This window comes from Sceloporus undulatus, chromosome 4, assembly GCF_019175285.1.
Source record: "Sceloporus undulatus isolate JIND9_A2432 ecotype Alabama chromosome 4, SceUnd_v1.1, whole genome shotgun sequence".
Lineage (NCBI taxonomy): Eukaryota > Metazoa > Chordata > Lepidosauria > Squamata > Phrynosomatidae > Sceloporus > Sceloporus undulatus.
The window spans coordinates 128,058,433-128,078,286 of record NC_056525.1 but is presented as its reverse complement, the minus strand read 5'-3'; the positions used below and the strand labels follow the sequence as shown (position 1 = coordinate 128,078,286).

At 41.3% G+C, this 19,854-nt stretch overlaps 1 protein-coding gene across 3 annotated transcripts; it reads right to left on the bottom strand.

Annotated features, from left to right (window-relative positions):
• Window positions 1-5,424: 5,424 nt before the first annotated feature.
• On the bottom strand, window positions 5,425-19,852 carry ITPA (inosine triphosphatase). 3 transcript variants are annotated; one of them, XM_042462545.1, is made up of 8 exons: window positions 19,648-19,852; window positions 18,130-18,187; window positions 17,988-18,052; window positions 16,606-16,679; window positions 13,572-13,603; window positions 7,532-7,647; window positions 5,983-6,059; window positions 5,425-5,660 (listed from the first exon to the last, which is right to left on the bottom strand). In XM_042462545.1, exons 1-8 carry the CDS (start codon window positions 19,711-19,713, stop codon window positions 5,537-5,539), a joined length of 612 nt encoding a protein of 203 aa, XP_042318479.1. In that variant the 5' UTR covers window positions 19,714-19,852; the 3' UTR covers window positions 5,425-5,536. The 3 variants fall into 3 exon arrangements, with proteins under 3 accessions (XP_042318479.1, XP_042318482.1, XP_042318480.1); XM_042462548.1 differs by lacking the exon at window positions 5,983-6,059; XM_042462546.1 differs by lacking the exon at window positions 13,572-13,603 and having other exon boundaries at window positions 7,532-7,580.
• Between the last annotated feature and the right edge of the window lie 2 nt (window positions 19,853-19,854).

The following is a 19,854-nucleotide window of genomic DNA, read 5'->3' as shown; positions in this document are numbered from 1 at the left end:
GTGCAAAAACATTTGAATAGCTAATTGCTTTAATATACACTGTAAATGAGAGTGTCTCAGTCCTGCCAACAACTTTCTTTCTTGAATAAAGTTTTCTGTATGTAACACCAACAAACCTGAATTTATTCTGAGCTTTTGCTTTTCTGACTCTTCCTACAAGTACTGCCTATTTTTCTTCAAACTTGGAATTGTTTGTAATTGGTCATTTGATATCTTGTTTTTAAGAAACTGCTAAACTCCTTCCCCTTGATTTCTGACCATGGGATCTCACTATTTTTCTAAGTTTACTGAAATCAGCTTTGTTAACATGCAGAGTATGTTTATGACCACATTTGGCTTGCTCTCCTTTTTGTATAATAAATCCAAAGAGGACATGGTCACACCCATCTAAAGATTCTGCTACTTCTAGCTCACTGACCTGTTCTTTCCTGTTGCTTAGTATCATGTCAAAAATAGTCAGTGCTCTTCTTTCCTCCACCACCTTGTCAATAAAATTGTCTACAAGGCAAGTGGGGGATTTGTTGACTTTACATTCTTGGCAGACTTTGACTTTCAGCAAATATCAAGGTGGCTGAAGTCCCCCATTAGTACTGTATCTTTTTTTGAATGTTGGATCATTTGGTTTAGGAAGACATTATCCAAGTCTTCAGTCTGCCTTGAGGATGTACAATAAACTTCCCAAAGTAATATTACTGTTGTTTCCTTCCCCTTTTTTACTTAAATGATCTTAAGTAAATGATCATCCATAATTTTCCATGCTTGATCATGGATTTTGTTACAAGTGTACACATCCTTGACAGAGAATGCTACTGTTCCTCCTTTCTTGTTTGCCCAATTTTTTTTGAAATCTTTCTTCAGAATTACTTTTCTACATTGCAATCATAAGACTCATCACATCAGGCTTCAATTATGCTTTCCTGTGTAAACAGTTCACGTTCATCTTATTTCCCATTCTCTGTGCATTAGTGTAGAAACACTGAAGAATGCGGGTCACTCTCCAGCTGCTTTTTCATTGTTTTTCTACTTATTGGTGGGTTTTTGTGCTATTGCCCCACTTAACCTTCAATCATTATCCCCAGTACAGTATTTGGTGTCCCCCTTCCTCTGGATGCCTGCAACCCCTTTCTCTCCCATTCCATCTCAAGACTGTGATAATACAAATGCTGACTTCAACCTTCAGTCTCTTTTTCTCCTGTTCCTGCCCCTTAGTCACATCTCACCTAATTAAGAATGCAGGAGATCTTTAAAGTTTTCCCATAGAATCAGTGTTTGATTAGGCCATCCATTACAACCGCTGCACAGGAATCCACTACTAAAGTATCCCTGAAAAGTGGGCCTTTTTGTGATATCTGGTATAGTACAGTATTATAGTACAGTGGGCCCTTGGTATCCACTGAGGTTTGATTTCAGAACCCCCCAAGAATACAAAAAATTGTGGGTGCTGAAGTCCAATTATATGTCCTAGCAGACTACAAGCTGAACATGAGTCAACAGTGTGATAGGGAAGCTAAAAGGCCAATGTGATTCTAGACTGCGTAGTGTCTAGATCAAGGGAAGTAATAGTGCCACTCTATTCTGCTTGGTCAGGCCTCACCTGCAATACTGTGTCCAGTTCTGGAAACCACAAAGGATATTGAGAAGCTGGAGCATGTCCAAAGGAGGGCGACCAAAATGGTGAAGGGTCTGGAAACTATGCCCTATGAGGAGAGACTTGGGCAGCTGGGTATGTTTAGCCTGAAGGGTTTAAGAGGTGATATGATAGCCTTGTTTAAATATTTGAAGGGATGCCATATTGAGGATGGAGCAAGCTTGTTTTCTGCTGCTCCAGAGAATAGGATCTGGAACAATGGATGCAAGCTACAGGAAAAGAGATTCAACCTCAACACTGGGAGGAACTTCCTGTCAGTGAGAGCTGTTTGATAGTGGAACATGCTCCCTCGGAGAGTGGTGGAGTCTCCTTTGGAGGTCTTTAAACCGAGGCTGGATAGCCATCTATTGAGGGTGCTTTGATTGTAAATTCCTGCATGGCAGGGGGTTGGGCGGATGGCCCTTCTGGTTTCTTACAGCTCTGATTCTATGATATACAATTGATAGTAAAATGATGTACCTTATATAAAATGGAAAAATCAAGGTTTGCTTTTAGGAATGTACAGTGCGCCCTTTTTTTTACGTGAGGGATCCGTTCCAGCCCCCCCCCCCCCCCGCGTAAACCAAAAAACGTATATGCTCAAGCCCCACTGCAAGTAATGGAACTTATGCTTGCAGTGGTGCAAGGTGACAGTGGTGTGCGCACGCTATGGGCGCGTGCGCCATTGTTTCTTCCAGCACATGGCAATGAAAGAAGCAACACTGCTTTCTGCATATGCTGAAAGCAGATATAATACACACACGTATGACGCAGGTGCACTGTATATTTTCAAGCCTTCAGTGCTTGAATCCGTGGATAAAGAAGCTGTAGATATGCAGGGCCTGTTAAAACGCTTTTGATGTTGCACAGCATGAGGCAACACGTCAACATTTGGCACCAGATTTTCCACCTTCGTGACTGAAGTCAGCAGCTTGTGAGCTGGAGAAACACCTCTCCCTTTCTTAATGAGCAAAGGGACACTGTAAACTTCTCTCAGATGAGGCTTTTATTCTTAGAAGAAGTTCCACTGTGTACAACAATATATACATCTCCACCATCCACCCTAGTAACAACCCACTCTGAGCTAAAATGCTCATCACTACTCTAGCAAAGGCTCCATGAGGCCTACTAGGCCTTGCCTCTCCCTCTGTGCCACAAAGGATCCAGCCACCCTCCTGAGTGACTTCTCAGACTGGCAGCATTCTACAGTACTTTACAGCACTTGTTGACTATCTTTTTGATGTCACTTCCTGTTTGAATGCCTATTCATTATTGCTCACAGTAATCCTTTAATGCCTGGTTACTATTAAAACCCACATTGTACATTTTCCTTGTGACTCTATATCCCAACAGGGCCACCTGTAATATAGGATGCATATCACATAAAGTAAAATGAATTGTGAGAGCCTGTGTGACATAGTAGTTTGAGTGTTGGGACTACGACTCAAGACGAGTGCTCAATTCCCCACTCAGCTATGAAACCCACTGGGTGACCTTAGGCAAGTCACATATTCTCAGCTTCAGGGGATTGTAATGGCAAATCTCCTCTGAACAAATCACCCCATGATAGGCTTTGGGTTGCCTTTGGGTTGCCAACTTAAAAGCACACAACAACAAACAATATGAATTGTGGGAGGTTTCTGATGGTAACACAGCTACTTTTGATTTTGTGTAACTTGGGGCATAATGACTTTAGTTATTCTGCTGGAGGAAGAGGGCTGCATGTCATTTGAAGATGGGACTTTGAGGATTCATGTCATCCATCTACTAGCAAAGCTACTTAGTGCGACTTTTTAAAAACCCTATCCAAAATCTTAATATTGTTTCCAATTTTCTTTATAAAAAGACTGACTAGTTCCTCTGTTTTCCACCTATAAATGAGCTGCTCTGCCCTGCCCAGATATTGGGCACATGGAAGAGTTGTCCGTTAACTGTTGGATATCAGGCCATCCTGATATAAAAAATGGAAAATCAAATATTTCTGCCTTTCTTTTCACTTTCACTCCCTCACAAACATCTTATTTTTTTATCCAAAACAAAAGAATATAAACATCTATACTGTACTATCAAACTGCATAAAACGTTAAAGCACACTTATGTCAGAACCAACCTAAAAAAGACTAATAATAATGCCAAGGAATCTAAAACCAGTAATTAAAAAGTCAATTTCAATGCCAGGAATTTTTAATATGCAGTATCCGCCATGAAATAGTATATACTAAAAGCATTTGAAACAAATGAGCTTTAAAAATTTTTTGATGACCAATGATTAGGAGCACTGCCAATCAAGGGCTGAAACAGATGGTCACATCCAAGACGCCGCGGGACCACTGCAAGCACACACCATGGTCCCAAGGGCGCCCTCTGCTGCTGGCACAAATAGGAGCAGAAATGATCCACTCCTTTTTGGGCCAGGTTTGAGCGGCCTGAAAGCAGCTTCAGGGTGTCTTGGGAGCATGTGTCGTCTAATGACCACACACAGAAGCCATCTTGTTTGCCCCGTCTGTTTGGGCCTCGATTCAGCTGGCCAAGTTGACAACACACTATAGAACAGTGATGGTGAACCTATGCGTGGCGTGTTTTCCCCAACACGTGGCGGGGGAAGGAGGAGGAAGAGACATTGGCGGGATACACACCGCCATATAGTACGTACTGTATACGTACTAGGGTTAGGAAGGGGCACCCCCCCTACCCTAGTACGTATACAGTACGTACAAGATGGCGGCGCCCCTTCCACATGGGCGGCGCCATCTTTACGTACTGGACGCATAGCGTCCAGACGTGTTGCGGCGCTTATGACATCGCGAATGCGCCTGCGGCGCCTCGCGACATCATAGATGCGCCGCAGAAAGAAGCTCCGAAATGGAGCTTCTTTTTTGCTCCGCGCGGGAGTCGCGCGGTTTGGCTGCTGCGGCTCCCGCACGGAGCAAATGGCGGCGGCGGGGAAGCGCCGCAAAGCGGCGGTTTGTATCCCGCCACTGGGAGAGAAGGAGGAAGAGGCACACACCTCTTCCTCCTCCCTTTCAACTCTTCCGAGCCACCAGCTGTTTCTCCAGAGGTAGCTGAAGGCTGGGAACAGCACTGGGAGAGGAGGAAGAGGTCCAACCCTTCCTGTTCTTCAATTGCCTCTCTGGAGGCAGCTGGAGCCCGGGAACAGCATGGGGGACCTTCTCCAGCCTCCAGGTGTATCTCTGGAGGCAACTGGAGCCCAGGGATTGAATGGGGGGGATCCTCCCCGGCCTCCAGGTGACTCTCTAGAACCCAGGGACAGCACAGGGGAGGAGGAGAAAGAGATGCACACCTGTTCCTCTTCTTCCTCCTGCCCAGGAGGGTGGGAGAAGAAGCCCCGCCCAGCAGGTAACATCTGGTATCACAAAACCTTTTAGTTTGGGCACTCAGCTCCTAAAAGGTTCACCATCACTGCTATAGAAGAATGTCCACTGACTTTTTGATTGAATTGTTTTTTCACAACAATGGAAAGATTAAGACAACTCCTATTAGTTACTCAGAATAATTATCAATTGACCCACTGTTCAAAAAACACTTAAAGCATTATACTAAAGAAAACAATAAAAATACTATCTATATGTTCCTCCAAGGTAAGGACCCCAACACATCAACTGATTGTTTATTTTTCAAGTACTTGGATCTTTCTTTCTTTCTTCCTTTCTTTCTTCCATCCACTCTAAGTTCTAGTATATTTTGAAACCCTCTGAAATCTTGATTTTTCTATACATATTTGACACTGCTCATTGGAGAACTTTATTTCAGGAACAGTGACTATACATCACAAGATCTTTAAGAAAAGTAGCTTTATTGTACATGATCAACACAAACAAGCAAATATTGATCTCATCCTGCAATTACAATTTCTCACAACAAACACAACATTCCACAGACTCAAACAGGCTAACTGAAGCCAGATATGGCCACTGCTGAATTGTTCTGTTGAACAAAATATGTAGACAGCTCTTTCAGGGCTTTGTAACGATGAGAGATAGAGTTTTTCACAGACTTAGGCAATTCAGCATACCTGAGGATAAGAAGAGATAACACTACTATCAGAAGCTAGGGCATTGCAATAATCCTCTAACAGCTATTATTACATTATTAAAGTTGCACACATATTGACCTGAACAATATCCCAAAGAATTCTATACATCCCACACTTGCCTTGGGAAGTGCTACTATACTATGGTGCATGTCTGCATGACAACTTCATGGCTATCAATGTATATACTTACACTTGACATATCCTAGTTTGCAGTTTCTTTAGAACTGCAACACACTAACTAGCCAGGGTAGTCTTACTAGCTAATTCTGACTATTCAATGAGAAGGCAAATGATCACTTACGTCTTATCATAGCCCTCTGGTTGGAAGCATGGATCCCATCCAAAATCTCTAGGTCCCCTTGGATCAACTATGTGTCCCTGTAAATTGATACACATGGTAAGGAAGATTTTTCTGTGCTGGGTTCACATTTGGCACCTGCCATCATGTCAAACATAGTTACATATGAGCCAGCCTTTCTCTTGATAAACAGAGAAAGCAGGATGGCCTTGTGCAGAATCTTCTTACACATCAGCCTCCCACAAATTCACCTACAAAATTCAAACCAGTTTGTGTCCAAGAAGGGAATGGATACAAAAGGACAAGTGAAGTGTAAGAGGAAAAGATTGTTCTAAATTACTCCAGAAAGTGAACCAAGTGAAATGGTGCAGACAAGTGTCCCCTAGAATTACAAAGAATACAGGCTATAAGAAATATACAAGTGACTCACAATCATAACTCCAGAACCAACCCAAACCACGCCATAGCTTATCAACTACAAATGTGGGAGGAACAAAGCTTTCTAAGAACAGAAAACAAGTTATGGCCATGTAGATTGGACATATTGATTTCAGTGGGATATATTTCCAAGTAAGTTTGCTTAGGATTGCATCCTTAATATATTTCTGGGTCTACTGTGCTAGAACTCAAAACTCTATAGGGGGTAGGGCTATAATTTTGGTTCCGCAATAACCTCTCCTCTTCTTTTTTAATTGAATTTATCTTAACATAAAAATACAACAATAACATACATCCACCTTGAATCACTGTTTATATTATCTTTTATATAATATAATCTATAGTTTCTTACTCATCTTCCAAGTCAACATTCATTCCTTCTTTCAACATAAATTGACTTCCTAATTCCATCTCTTTGGTTTGTTTTCCTTATGTGTATTTAAATTTATATATGCTTGTATTCTTATGTTCTAATTCTAATGTACTTTCCCTTTAAATATACAGTGTGTGTGTGTGTGTGTGTGTGTGTGTAAAAGAAACTTCTATAATACTTCTATTGGTTTGTTTGCTCTCCTTTTTTTTCTTTTTCTTTTTACTAACCAATTATTATTACTGCTGTTTTTGTTATTTTTCCCATTAGGATCTGCTTTGAGCTTCTTCAATGTGTAAGTTTCTTTTTCTTATTGTTTTGAGTTATGTTGTGTTACAACTCCAAAATGGTACAGCTGCATTTTCACTCATAGTCCAAGAAAGGAGAAAAAAGGCTATGGTTGCCAAATAAATATGTCAAACTCTGCTTTCCTAAGCCAGCAGAGATTCCCCAAAATTAACAGGAGAGCTGAATGCAAGGAGATAGTACAGAAGTTAAAAGACTGAACCAGCCATCAGGAACCACTATAGTATGATTTTCTGCCATACACTCAGAAGGTGGGTTCAAGCTGTCTTTTTAAAATAATATATTTTACTGCTCTGCTGAGAACTAGGAACAGCAACAGCATCATTGAACTGGCTTCTAACAGCTGATGTGTCACAGTAAAATTTTTATTTGCTTAATGTAATCCTTCTTAGTTCAACTATTTACCAATTCAACTGTATGAAAACACCTTGCACCTACATGAGTCTGGCCTTTGAATAGCTTCACTGGGTCTTCTGGATTTCCAGTGCTGAAAGCAAAGGTGCAGAGAGCATAAGCAGACTTATCTTCAAATCCAGCTAACAGTTTGTAGAGACCTATACCATAAGAAAAGACAAGTCATAAGATTTCTTCTAAAGATATGTTAACACAAAACTGCTATCTGTACAAAAGCTAAGAAGGAAATATAGGCAACTTGGAACTGGAACAAGAATCCCAAACATGCAAACCACCCAAATTAGGAGAAAAACATCTAAGGAAGTATCATGAGGATTACTTTTGAGGGAATTCTATTTTACTTTCCTTACAGAATACAGTGCTCTTTAGAATTCAGTCACTTCTGTTTCCCTCCCAATATATACTGTACCTTAAAGGGTCAGAAGACCTGTTTTCAATGTGTATGTGTTTCAACAGACATGTGTTTAACACCATGTATGATCAGAAAAGAATAGCCAGATTGGGACTAAGAAACATGTCCAGACAGAAAGCCACAACTATATCTGTCAGTACTTATTGATTTATTTAGGAAATTTATACCTTACCCTTCAGCCAAAGAGGCTCCCAGAGCAGCTTACAGATAATTTATTTGACAATTCCTTGCCCTCAGAATTACAATTTAAGTAAGACACAAAACACAGGGAAAGAGAATGGTAGTGGGGGAGTAGGAGGGGATTAAGTATCGCAAATACTGTCTGCTCTTTTCTCCCACTAAGTGACAGCTGGAATGAGGGAGAGTATTAGCCCCAAGGGCCCTTAGGAGCTACACATCCTCCACTGCTTCCCCTTAATTTTTTATTGAAAAATTGCCCCCAAATGTTCACTAACATGGTGTTTCACTATGTTTTCAGACCCCTCTAGACCACTTTAGACCTAGCAGAGAGTTGTTAAAACAAGCAACCAGAAAGCTAGAAAGTGATTGGCTGTTAGGAACATGTGGCAAAACTGTCACTCACAGCTTCCTATTTATTTTGTATTCAGTTAGAATCATAGAGTTGGAAGAGATTGCAAGGGCCATCCAGTCCAACCCCCTGCCATGCAGGAAATCCAAATAAAAGCATCCCCACAGATGGCCATCCAGCTTCCGTTTGAAGACCTCCAAGGACGGAGACTCCACTACACTCCAAGGGAGTTTGTTCCACTGTCGAACAGCACTTACTGTCATGAAGTTCCTCCTAATGTTGAGGTGGAATCTCTTTTCCTGGAGCTTGCATCCATTGCTCCGGGTCCTAGTCTCTGGAGCAGCAGAAAACAAACTTGCTCCCTCCTCAATATGACATCCCTTCAAATATTTAAACAGGGCTATCATATCACCTCTGTTGAATATTCAATAGAATATAGAAAGCCTTGTGAAATCAATAAGGCATTTGACAAAGTTCCCCATGACATTCTTGCGAACAAGCTTGTAAAATATGGGCTAGACAAGGTAACTGTTACATGGATTTGTAATTGGCTGACCAGCTGAACCTAAGGGTACTCAATAACGGTTTCTTTTCATCCTGGAGAGAAGTGACCAGTGAGGTGCCACAGGATTCTGTCCTGGGCCCAGTACTATTTAACATCTTTATCGATGACTTGGATGACAAAATTGGGGGCATACTTATCATGACACCAAATTAGGAGTAGCAGCTAATACTCCAGAGAACAGGATCAAAATTCAAAATGACCTGAATAAACTAGAAAACTGAGCCAAAGCTAACAAAATGAAATTCAACACAGAGAAATGTAAGGTACTGCACTTGGGGCGGAAAAATGAAATGCACAGATATAAGATGGGGGACACCTGGCTGACCGAGACTACATGTGAAAGGGATCTAGGAGTCCAAATAGATAACAAGTTGAACATGAGTGAACAGTGCGATGCGGCAGCTAAAAAGGCTAGTGCAATTTTAGGTTGCATTAATAAAAGTATAATATCTAGATTAAGGGAAGTAATAAGTACCACTGTATTCTGCTTTGGTCAGGCCCAACCTAGAATACTGTGTCCAGTTTTGGGCACCACAATTTAAAAAGGATGTGAAGAAACTGGAGCGTGTCCAAGGAGAACGACTAAAATGATGAAGGGTCTGGAAACCTATGAGGAACAACTTAGGGAGTTGGGGATGTTTAGTCTGGAGAAGAGAAGGTTAAGAGGTGATATGATAGCCCTGTTTAAATATTTGAAGAGATGTCATATTGAGGAGGGAGCAAGCTTGTTTTCTGCTGCTCCAGAGACTAAGACCCAGAACAATGGAAGCAAGCTGCAGGAAAAGAGATTCCATCTCAATATAAGGAGGAACTTCCTGACAGTAAGGGCTGTTCAACAGTGGAACACATTCCTTCAAAGAGTGGTGGAGTCTCCCTCCTTGGAAGTCTTTAAACAGAGGCTGGATGGCCATCTGTCGGATATGCTTCAAGAGTTCCTGCATGGCAGGGTGTTGGACTGGATGGCCCTTGTGGTTTCTTCCAACTCTATGATTCATGTCAGCATGGGGAAAGTGCAGCCCATGTGCTACACAGAGCCCTCAGAACATTTTTGTGATCTCTAGAGGTTCACAGCATGCCCTGCCCTTTAAATGTAGGTTGCTGTGGTACTTTGAGAGCCACAAAAACAGGCTGGGTGGTACCTCCTCCAACCCAATTTAAAAATCAAGTCTTTCTACCATTCTGTTGAAAAGTACCAGTCAAAGCAGAATTAAAGAGAAAGAGAAGCAGCACATGCAATATCTACCACAACAGAGTGAGTTCACATAGCTGATGAAGAAAAGGTGAGGCTAGTAATACAATGACTAGATATATGGACTATGATAAAGTCAACTGAAAAATCAAAACATGACAGCTTTCAAAAGATGGAAATGAGAAAAACAGAGTGAGTGATAGCAGGGTTGAAAATAAATTCATTGTGTTCAACAAAATCTCAACAAAAGCATCCTTTTAACATCTCCCAAGACTTGGTGTGAGAAAATGAGGAATTGCTACTTACTGTGATGGCTTTCTTGGAAAAGCAGTCCACAAAGCTGGATTATTCCCTGTATGCCAGCAAATGTTGCAGGTGACAATAAGTCCAAAATTATTTTAACTTAATAGCCACTGACTCCTGCACCTCAGTTTGTTTTCCAAACCTGCCATTAGCCTATCTTATCCTAACCTATTTGCCAGTTGACTATTAAAAGCTTACTTATTTTCTATATAATTATCTTCTTAGATATGTATATACTTATTTGCTAAATTTCAACCAAACAAGGGTGAGAGTGGACTACTTTCCTGTGCCATCCAAGAATGACATCTTTACATAAGTTCCAATTCTCCATTTTCTGGATGACATGGAGAACCAGCTCACAAAGTTGGGACGTGCCCAATCTAACCCAATTTGGGTGGGCATTGTTGCTTAACTATATGACAGCTTGTAAAACTATCTTCCCAAATGCCACTTGAGCTGAACTCAGTTTATCAATTTGTTAATGTTTTATAACTGTTAAATGGATAGCAAAACTTTCAGCTCCTTCCTTATCTTCTGCCTTCTCTCCTGAGAAAGATACATGCATCCCTTAGTAATGTCTATGTGGACTCCTAAATATGTCAAATTTTGTGTTGGTACACGATGACTTTTCTTGTATGGCAAAATCAAGGTTTGCTTTTTTGAACTTATATTTAAAAAAAATATTTTCAAGTTACGGATGCTTGCATCCATAGATATGAAGGACCGACTGTACTGAAACCTCAATTATTGCCTGTGAACTGGATATGTAAATAAGCCTCTTTCAGATCTATCAATGCCAGTCAATTGTTGGTTTCCAGATTCTCTTTGATGGTCTGCAATGTTTCCATTTTCGATCTCTGATAATGAACGAATCCATTCAAATATTTGAAATCCAAAATTGGCCTGTAAGACTCATTGCTCTTGGGTACCATAAACAGAATTGAGTACACTCCTTTGAATGAGGAGTGAGGCAACTCTTTTGTGGTTCCAATTCCCAATAGATATTATACCCCATTTTTGAACTATGTTTTGTTTATCTTGGGTTTTTGGAACCAAACATGAGATTGTCTCTCCATGTGACAACCTGATTGACCCAGTGATCAATTGTCACCTCTGCTTATAACTTCCCAAAGTACAGAAGGCTTCTTCCTACCAAAACAACTTCTCTGTCATTAATATCTGTGGCCTCCCCTATCTTGTTGGAATTCTTGTCTTTTTTATTATTATTATAATCTGATCTACCCCATAGAGGCTTTCCAAATCTGTAATGGCTTTACCTTTCTGAACAACTTCCTCCTCGAAAGGAATTGGAAAAATTCCAAAATATCCTTTAAGGCTTCCTATCTGATTTCATTTTTTTTTAAACTAAGGGCATGGCCTGCTTTTTGTCTCTCTTTTCTATAAGCACTTTCTGCTATGCTTTCCCAAGCAACTGCCCTAAAAATGGCATGTAGGACATATTAGTCTTCAGCTTCTGGTCTGCTTACTAGTGTCAAAGCCAAACAGATTCTCTAGCAATTGTAGTAGCAGTGATACCCCTGGCAGCAAATGCTGCTGAATCATGGTTCACATCTGCTATAAATTGTAGGGCATTTGAACTCTTTCAACTATCCTGTACAACGAATTAATAATAATATTCTGAGATGCTAAAATTTTCTGTGACCATAAAAATGTAGCACTGACAAACAATGAAGCTGCTAATGATCTAATTGCCAAAATAGATGGTTCATGTGCTCTTTTAAGTGCTGCCTCAATTTTGCACTCATCCATGTAACAAAGTATGGTATCAGCCTCCTTAGTAACCAGTGCATGAGAATCCAAAGCTGAAAGAGGACCATTGACCATTCCACATCCTTTCTCTTAAACGTATATAACTTTTGAGTATACCTCATTAGTCTCTTTGTACTTAACATTTTAAATCTTTTTTTAACTGTGATTGTCATTCCATCTGCTTTTTTTTTAAACAGGCACTTGAGATTTTACACTTGTCAAGGAACTGATGATATGGCCTCCTAATTGTTGTTGCTGGTTGTCTGGACAATTCTCTTTAACATTTTATCTACCTTTCCCTCAGAGACATGCTGATTTGCAGTCATCTGGGCTTTACTTATTACAGTGGTACCTCGGGATACGAAATACCCAGGTTACGAAATTTTCGGGATACGAAAAAATCCCATTGGAAAACATTGTTCCGGGTTACGAATGTTTTTTCGGGTTACGAAAAAACTTTTGGTGCTTTTCGGCGCTATTTTACACGGAATCGCGGCTTTTCCCCATTAGCGCCTATGGCATTTCGGCTTACGAAGGCTTTTCGGGTTACGAAAGCGGCCGCGGAACGAATTACTTTCGTAACCCGAGGCACCACTGTATTGTCTGCAGCCATTCTCTCACGACCACCTCAGTGCTGGTTTTCTTTCTTTTTTAAATCTGCTTAAATGCTGCCACATTTCTAACTCTTTTGCCCAAACATTCCCTTTTCTTTGAAGAGTTTCCCATTATTTAAACTTGTATGTGGTGAAGGGTTGAAAAACACATCTGACTGGCTGACAGAAAATTTAAAAACTGAGGTTAAGGTGCAGAAGTCAGTGGATACTAAACAAAAAGAATTTTGGGCTTAGTGACTCCTGCAACATTTTCTGGCATGCAGGGTTGGGTTAGGGTTAACTTTGTAAGCTGCTTTTCCATGCCATGCTCATTTTGTGAATTCACACAACTGCAAAGATTCTAGGGCATTCTGACAAAGTATCTACAAATCAATGTGCATATTTTACACTATAAACAGTTAAAATATTCGAAGCTGAACAATATACACAATCCAATGCAAAACAAAGACAGGAAGAAAACACATGTGAAATTTGAACAAAATCAGATTGAGACGTTTTCACATCCCTATAGGATAGGTACAGAGTTGACAACTGAGCTGGATTTGCAAGGGAAATGAAGTCTACTTGCTAGTAAAACACCTGGACAGAAAAAAAATCACAAAATACTGTATATCAGAAAGAGCAGAACAATCTACAGATGAGAGGCCCAACAAAACAGCTAATTCAACAAAGGTTGAATTACCTTCTGGTTTGAGTTTCTCTAGGAACCATTTTCTGAAATAAAAGTCAAATGCAAATAATTTTCTTTATTTTCACAAATGTAATAAATACAAACATTAACTAATACTTTAGAAGCAAGAAAATCCATTATAGAAATCTGTAACTTTAAGCATTTATATAATACATGTATAGGACAACAACCAAAAAAGAATGAGAGACCTCTTCCACAAAATCTGAAAAATCAAAGGGAAGTGCAAACCAAAGGCTGAGATGCTCTACAACAGCAAAAAGAACATAATTCAAGACCAGGAAGGAATAAAAAGATGTTGGATGCAATACACAGCAGAGAGAGCTGTGTATTCCCAGAGAGCAGAGAAACAGGGAGGAGTGCAGGAGAAAGGGACTCAGATATCCCTATTGAGTACTGGGACTTTAAAAGTATTCTCTGAGAAAGAGGGACATTTTACCCCTCCCATCACAACCCAGACTGTGTAATTAGCCCCAGAGCCAGAAGGAGTACCCTCCGTCCATCCCAACTGCCACAGTCCTGGTCTTGGAGGGAGAGAAGAACTGGCAGTATCTGCTGAACTTGATCCCCTTCCCCAGTCCTTCCCTTCTCCTTTTGTGTCATGTCTTTTTAAGATTATAAATCTGAGGGGAGGGAAATGTCAAAGTAAAAAAAAATAAAAATGGTAAGCTCCTCTGAGAGCCTTTCTGGTAGAATAGCAAGGTATAAGTACTCTAAATAAATAATTGGAATTAATTCTAATGTCACGCTCCCAAAATCTAAATTGTACTCTATGACTCCCAGGCAAATCTAAGAGAATTTGTTGGCAAAAACTTAGCAAGGGGCTTTATCCACTTGACAGTCTCCAGGATGGGGGCCCCAGTTTTTTTTGTGTGGGGCTTGTTGTATACAGTGGTACCCCGGGATACGAAATCACCGCGTTACGAAATTTCCGGGATACGAAAAAATTAGATAGGAAAAAACTGTTCCGGGTTACGGTTTTTTTTTCGGCTTATGAAAAAATTTTTGGTGCTTTTCGGCGCTTTTTCGCACGAAATCGCGGCTTCCAGCGCTAGCGGCTATGGCTTTTTCGGGTTGCAAAATCTTTCGGGTTACGAACGGCGCCGCGGAACGAATTAAATTCGTAACCCGGGGTACCACTGTATTGTATTTACTTTGTTGCTACCTGCCTCGATCCTCAATCAGAAGATGTGGGATATAAATAAATATTTATTATTATTATTTATTATTATTTCTTTCAGGAGAACAAATATAAGGGTTTGTGATTGATCACGGACTTTAATAGGCTGAATGCTATCTTTACATCAACCCAGTACCTGCTGGCACAGTTGACCACAGGATAGATCTTTACCAAGCTTACTTTCAAGTCAGAATACAGGAGGGGTATGAATACAAAATTATTTTTAACGGCCCTTTGGGGGCTTTTGAATATTTGGTGATGCTTTTCAGACTAGAGTGTTTATGCATTTGATAAATTAAGTTCTCCATAAAGTTTTGTATAAGGGGCTGCTGTTTTATTTACATGAAGTATTAATATATTTGCAGGATATGGCCACTCACTCACACCAAACTAATGAGAAAGGTACTCAGAAAGTTACTGAACAATTTACTGTCTGTCAAAATAATAATTAATTAATAAGTGTGAGTTCCATAAACAAAAACTAGCTATCTGGATTATTTTGTATCTATACATAGCAATGAAATGGATCTAGAAAAGGTATCAACAGTGTTGGACTGGGAACCTCCCAGGACCCAAAGGCAATTACAAAGTTTCTTGGGTTTTGCTAACTTCTATAGACAGTTCATCCCTAACTTTGACCATGTGGCTCTATCTTCGACTGATTTGTTGAAAACAAAAAAGAAAAAAGAGCTCCAAGAAAATTAAACCTAGTATAAAAATCAAATGGACTAAGGAATGCCAAAGGGCATTAGAGAATTTGGGGGGGGGGGGGACCTGTTTAGCTCTGAACCAATTTTGAAGCATCCTGACCATAACAAATGATTTGTGATGCAGGTGGATGCAAGTGACATGGCGTGACGTAGGGTGTTGTTACAAAAAGCATGAGGGAGCAATTGTACCATTGTGTTGTTGTCATCCACCCTTGACCCATAGCTACCCTGTAGATGAGACATTTCCGAGATTCCCTGTCCTCCACTACTGTGCTCAATTCCTGCCAATTCATACCCGTGACCTCTTTTATAGAGTCTATCCATCTAGCACATGGCTTCCCTCTCTTTCCTAGCATTATTTTTTCCTCTAATGAATCATGCCTTCTCATAATGTGACCGAAGTATGACAGTCTTAGTCTAGTCATCTTAGCCTGCAGAGAGATTTCTGGTTTGATCTGCTCTAGCACCTATTTGTTTGCTTTCTTGGCTGTTCATGGTACCGTCAGCCGTCTTTTCCAGAAATGAATTGATTTTCTTCATATCTGCTTTCTAATAGAGTAGATGAAACAGCTTTTCAGTCTATTCAGGTCGTTTTGAATTTTGATCCTGTCCTCTGGAGTATAATATCAACTTTTTAATATCAAAAAAATATGCACTAGCGGCACTAGGGTTGTTGCTCAAGAGGAAAAGGAACAGTAACCCAAAAAATGTTTGGGACCACTGCCCTAGAGTTTACGCAGAGCAAGAGATCGGACTTGATGGCCCATGAGGCCACCTCCAATTCTATGATTCTTTATGTGAAAAATTATCAGCAGCCTGAAGTAGAACACCTCAAACAGACTTAGGTCTCTGTCTCTTCTTGACCTAATATTTTGAAAAGCCCATTATATGAGAGGAAAATAAGGAGACATTTCGATCTGGACAGTGTTCTCCATTCTGCATTTACAATAAGCATATATTTCACTTCTACATTGACTGTGTATAGCAAACACACTTTTCCTTCCTTCTCTTCTCATATCCTTTAGGACCAGAACAGTAAATGCTAGAAGAATTTGCAGAATACGGAGAACCAAGTTTCTTTGTTTTTTCCAGTTGGTTTAATATGCATGTTCTGAGCAAATCCTTTATCTATACTTACATATATGGCCCTGGGAGTCCTCCAAGAGCCTTAAAACACAAACAAGTGTCTTCCACTATCACTGGTCCCTGGATCTGTAAAAGGAGAATACAGCAAAGGAGATAGAGCTGAAAATTAGATCATCTAACAAAGAATAGGTTATTATGGGCTATGAACTACAGCAGCCTAAAAGAAAGCCTCCACCTTCCAGCAAAGCACACTTTTTTATTACTAAACAGTGAAAACAAACACCAAGGAATTGAAAAAAAACACGGAATCCTACTTTTTCTGTCAACTTCAGATGGCCATACATGAACTAAAAGGATCGCTAATCTGTTTGGTCAATTTTGTGTATTGATTTGAAATATTTTGTCCTACTCTTCAGCCAACAAAAGGCTTTAAAAATAATTCCTATCATGTGGATTGCATGCAATCATCACATGTTATCTTTACATAGCAGATTATTTACTTAGCTGTTATTTACCACAGATCATTTATATCACACCCTTGCCCCAATTATCGTCTAGAATTTAACAAACAGAAGATAGTAGATCTCTTAAGAAAATCAGGATTAGTTACACTTCTCTGCTGAATACACAAAGAATCATAGAATCACAGAGTTGGAAGAGACCACAAGGGCCATCCAGTCCAACCCCCTGCCATGCAGGAAGTCTCAATCAAAGCATCCCCGACAGATGGCCATCCAGCCTCTGTCCAAAGACCTCCAAGGAAGGAGACTCTACCACACTCCGAGGGAGTGTGTTCCACTGTTGAACAGCCCTTACTGTCAGGAAGTTCTTCCTAATGTTGAAGTGGCATCTCACCTGTAGCTTGCATCCACTGTTCCAGGTCCTGTCCTCTGGAGCAGCAGAAAACAAGTTTGTTCCCTCCTCAGTATGACATCCCTTCAAATATTTAAACAGGACCATCATATCACCTCTCAACCTTCTCCTCTCCAGGCTAAACACCCCCAGCTCCCCAAGTCACCCCCCACAGAACATGGTTTCCAGACCCCTCACCACCCTAGTCACCCTCCCCTGGACACGTTCCAGCTCCTCAACATCCCCTCTGAATTGTGGTGCCCAGAACTGGACACAACAGTCCAGGTGGGGCCTGACCAAAGCAGAATACAGTGGCACTATTACTTCTCTTGATCTAAACACTATATTGCTATTGATGCAGCCCAAAATTTAATCAGCCTTCCTAGGTGCTGCACCACACTGTTGACTCATGTTCAACTTGTGGTCTACTTGGACTCCTATCTCACTATGTGTAAAATAGTCCCCAAAAGACTTAAGGAGAGCAGCATATTTTCTAAAGGAGATTAAATATGTAATAGCTGGTTACTGACTTTGGGTATCCTAATATTGGTAAAGAGTGTTTCAAAGGACAGAGAAAAGGACCTGTTTTGCTGCTTCCTGGCACTTCTGGATCGAAATATCATCAGGCTCCCCTTGATACTCAGGCACTAGAAAAGAAAAAGGCTGTGGTTACCACAAAACAATAGAAGCCACATAGCACACAACAAAGAAGGTAGGTACTCACAGTCTATTTTCTTTGCAACCAGTTTGTAGGGGAAAGAGTTGCCTAGGATCTGAATCACCTGCAAGAAGAGACAAGTGGTCAGACTCAGTCTTAGCCAGCATTTTACTATGCGCTTCATGGTCATATCCTTCTTGCAAGAAACATTATCGCCTTTGAAATCCTGGGCTGCTCTGGCACAATGCATTGAAATCTTTTAAAAATATTTCCCCCCTGTAATCATGTATGCTAGGAGTAATGCTGCCAGGTTTTCAAGAAAGCAGTATGGGATTATAAAATTTCATGATACGCAGGACTGAAGAAGCAGCTATTAGCAAGTCTGTGCTCTATTCAGATACTGTTGGAAGACACAACAACTTCCCCGTTTAGTCTTGCTGATATTTTGACCCACAGGGATGAGAATGCTTGCCTGAGAGAGAGGGATTAGGATCCTTTGTCCTCCCGAACCCCTTGTTTTTTCTTCCTGTCAGCCACCTGTCCCTCAGTGTTATGGGCAGATAATGTTGTCTAGTTCAGTCAGGGTTAAGTGAGTGCCTTCTCCTGTAAAGCCCAGACTGAAGCCCTCCTCTCATGGGGCAACATGTCACCTCACCATCCTTTTCTCTTTTACATTAGTTTAGAAAGGAACAGGCTATTCCTATCCAAGAAAGTGTTTCCTTAATAAATGCTCCTCCTGCTGAGGATTTCAAACTTATTTTTTTCTGCCTGCAATTTGTTCTTTCAAATTCTCCCTCCTCAGATGGATGCCTCTGCTGCTGCTGCTGCGGCAGAAGTAAAATCTCTGGCAGGCCTTTTCTTCCACTGTTAATCTTCCATTCCCTCTGACATACTGGTTTTAGTTGACCTACTCTTGTATTTCTCTGTAAAATTAACATACTAATATCCATACTTGTAATTTGCATTTGTCTTTATGAAGGGTCCAAACCCCAGAATACGGTGGGAGAGTTGCATCCCATTCAGTCTATATAAAAAGGCAAGCTTTCCAACCCTTAAATAGCCCTATAAACAAAAAGGGGGATGTGCTAAAACAAATGACAGTACTTGCCCATAGGGAAACCATACTGGTCCACGGATTGGAGAATACTTCCCCATAGGGGAACATTGGGAGATACTTGCCCATAGGGGAACATTGGGGGATACTTGTCCATAGGGGAACCTTGGGGGGTGTTTCCTATGTTTCCCTATGGGGCAGCATTCCCCAATGTTTCCCTATGAGCCAGTACGGTTTCTCTATGGGCAAACACTGTCATTTGTGTCAGTATGTCCCAACAAAGAGCTTTCCGCCCGGCATTCCCCAGGGCCCTGCTCCTGGACATCCCAGCGAGAGGAGGGACAAGGAAGGCACTCCGCGACTGAGGTCCCGCCTGGGGAGCTCCCTTTCTCTGCCGCAAACGGAGGGCTGGACCTGAGCAGAGCCAGGAGGGAGGCGGCTGCCGGCTGGACTCCGGGCTCCTGGCCGAGGAGAGGCCCTCCGCCTGCGCTGGGAAAGCGGGGCTTGGCACACACAGCGACGACACCCACCTCCTCCAGTTTCTTGGCGTTTCCGGTGACAAAGACCACCGTCCTTCCCTCCGCCGCCGCCGCCATCCTCTGCTGCGGCCACGGAAGCCGGAAGTACGGTCAGGCGCGCGCTCGCCCTCCTCCTCCGCGCCCCGGAAGGACTAGGCCTCCCTCCCCCGGAAACCCTCTGGGAAGCGGCCGCTGGGTGGGAACGGGGCCTGGCAAAAG

Bases quoted from the DNA above. Each gene is read 5' to 3' on its own strand.
- ITPA (XM_042462545.1), bottom strand. From the start codon at position 19,713: ATGGCGGCGGCGGCGGAGGGAAGGACGGTGGTCTTTGTCACCGGAAAC. The intron at 18,053-18,129 runs GTGAGTACCTAC...TTTCTTTTCTAG, and splicing joins GGTTGCAAAGAAAATAGACT to TGCCTGAGTATCAAGGGGAG. The intron at 7,648-13,571 runs GTAATTCAACCT...CTTATGGTATAG, and splicing joins AGAGAAACTCAAACCAGAAG to GTCTCTACAAACTGTTAGCT.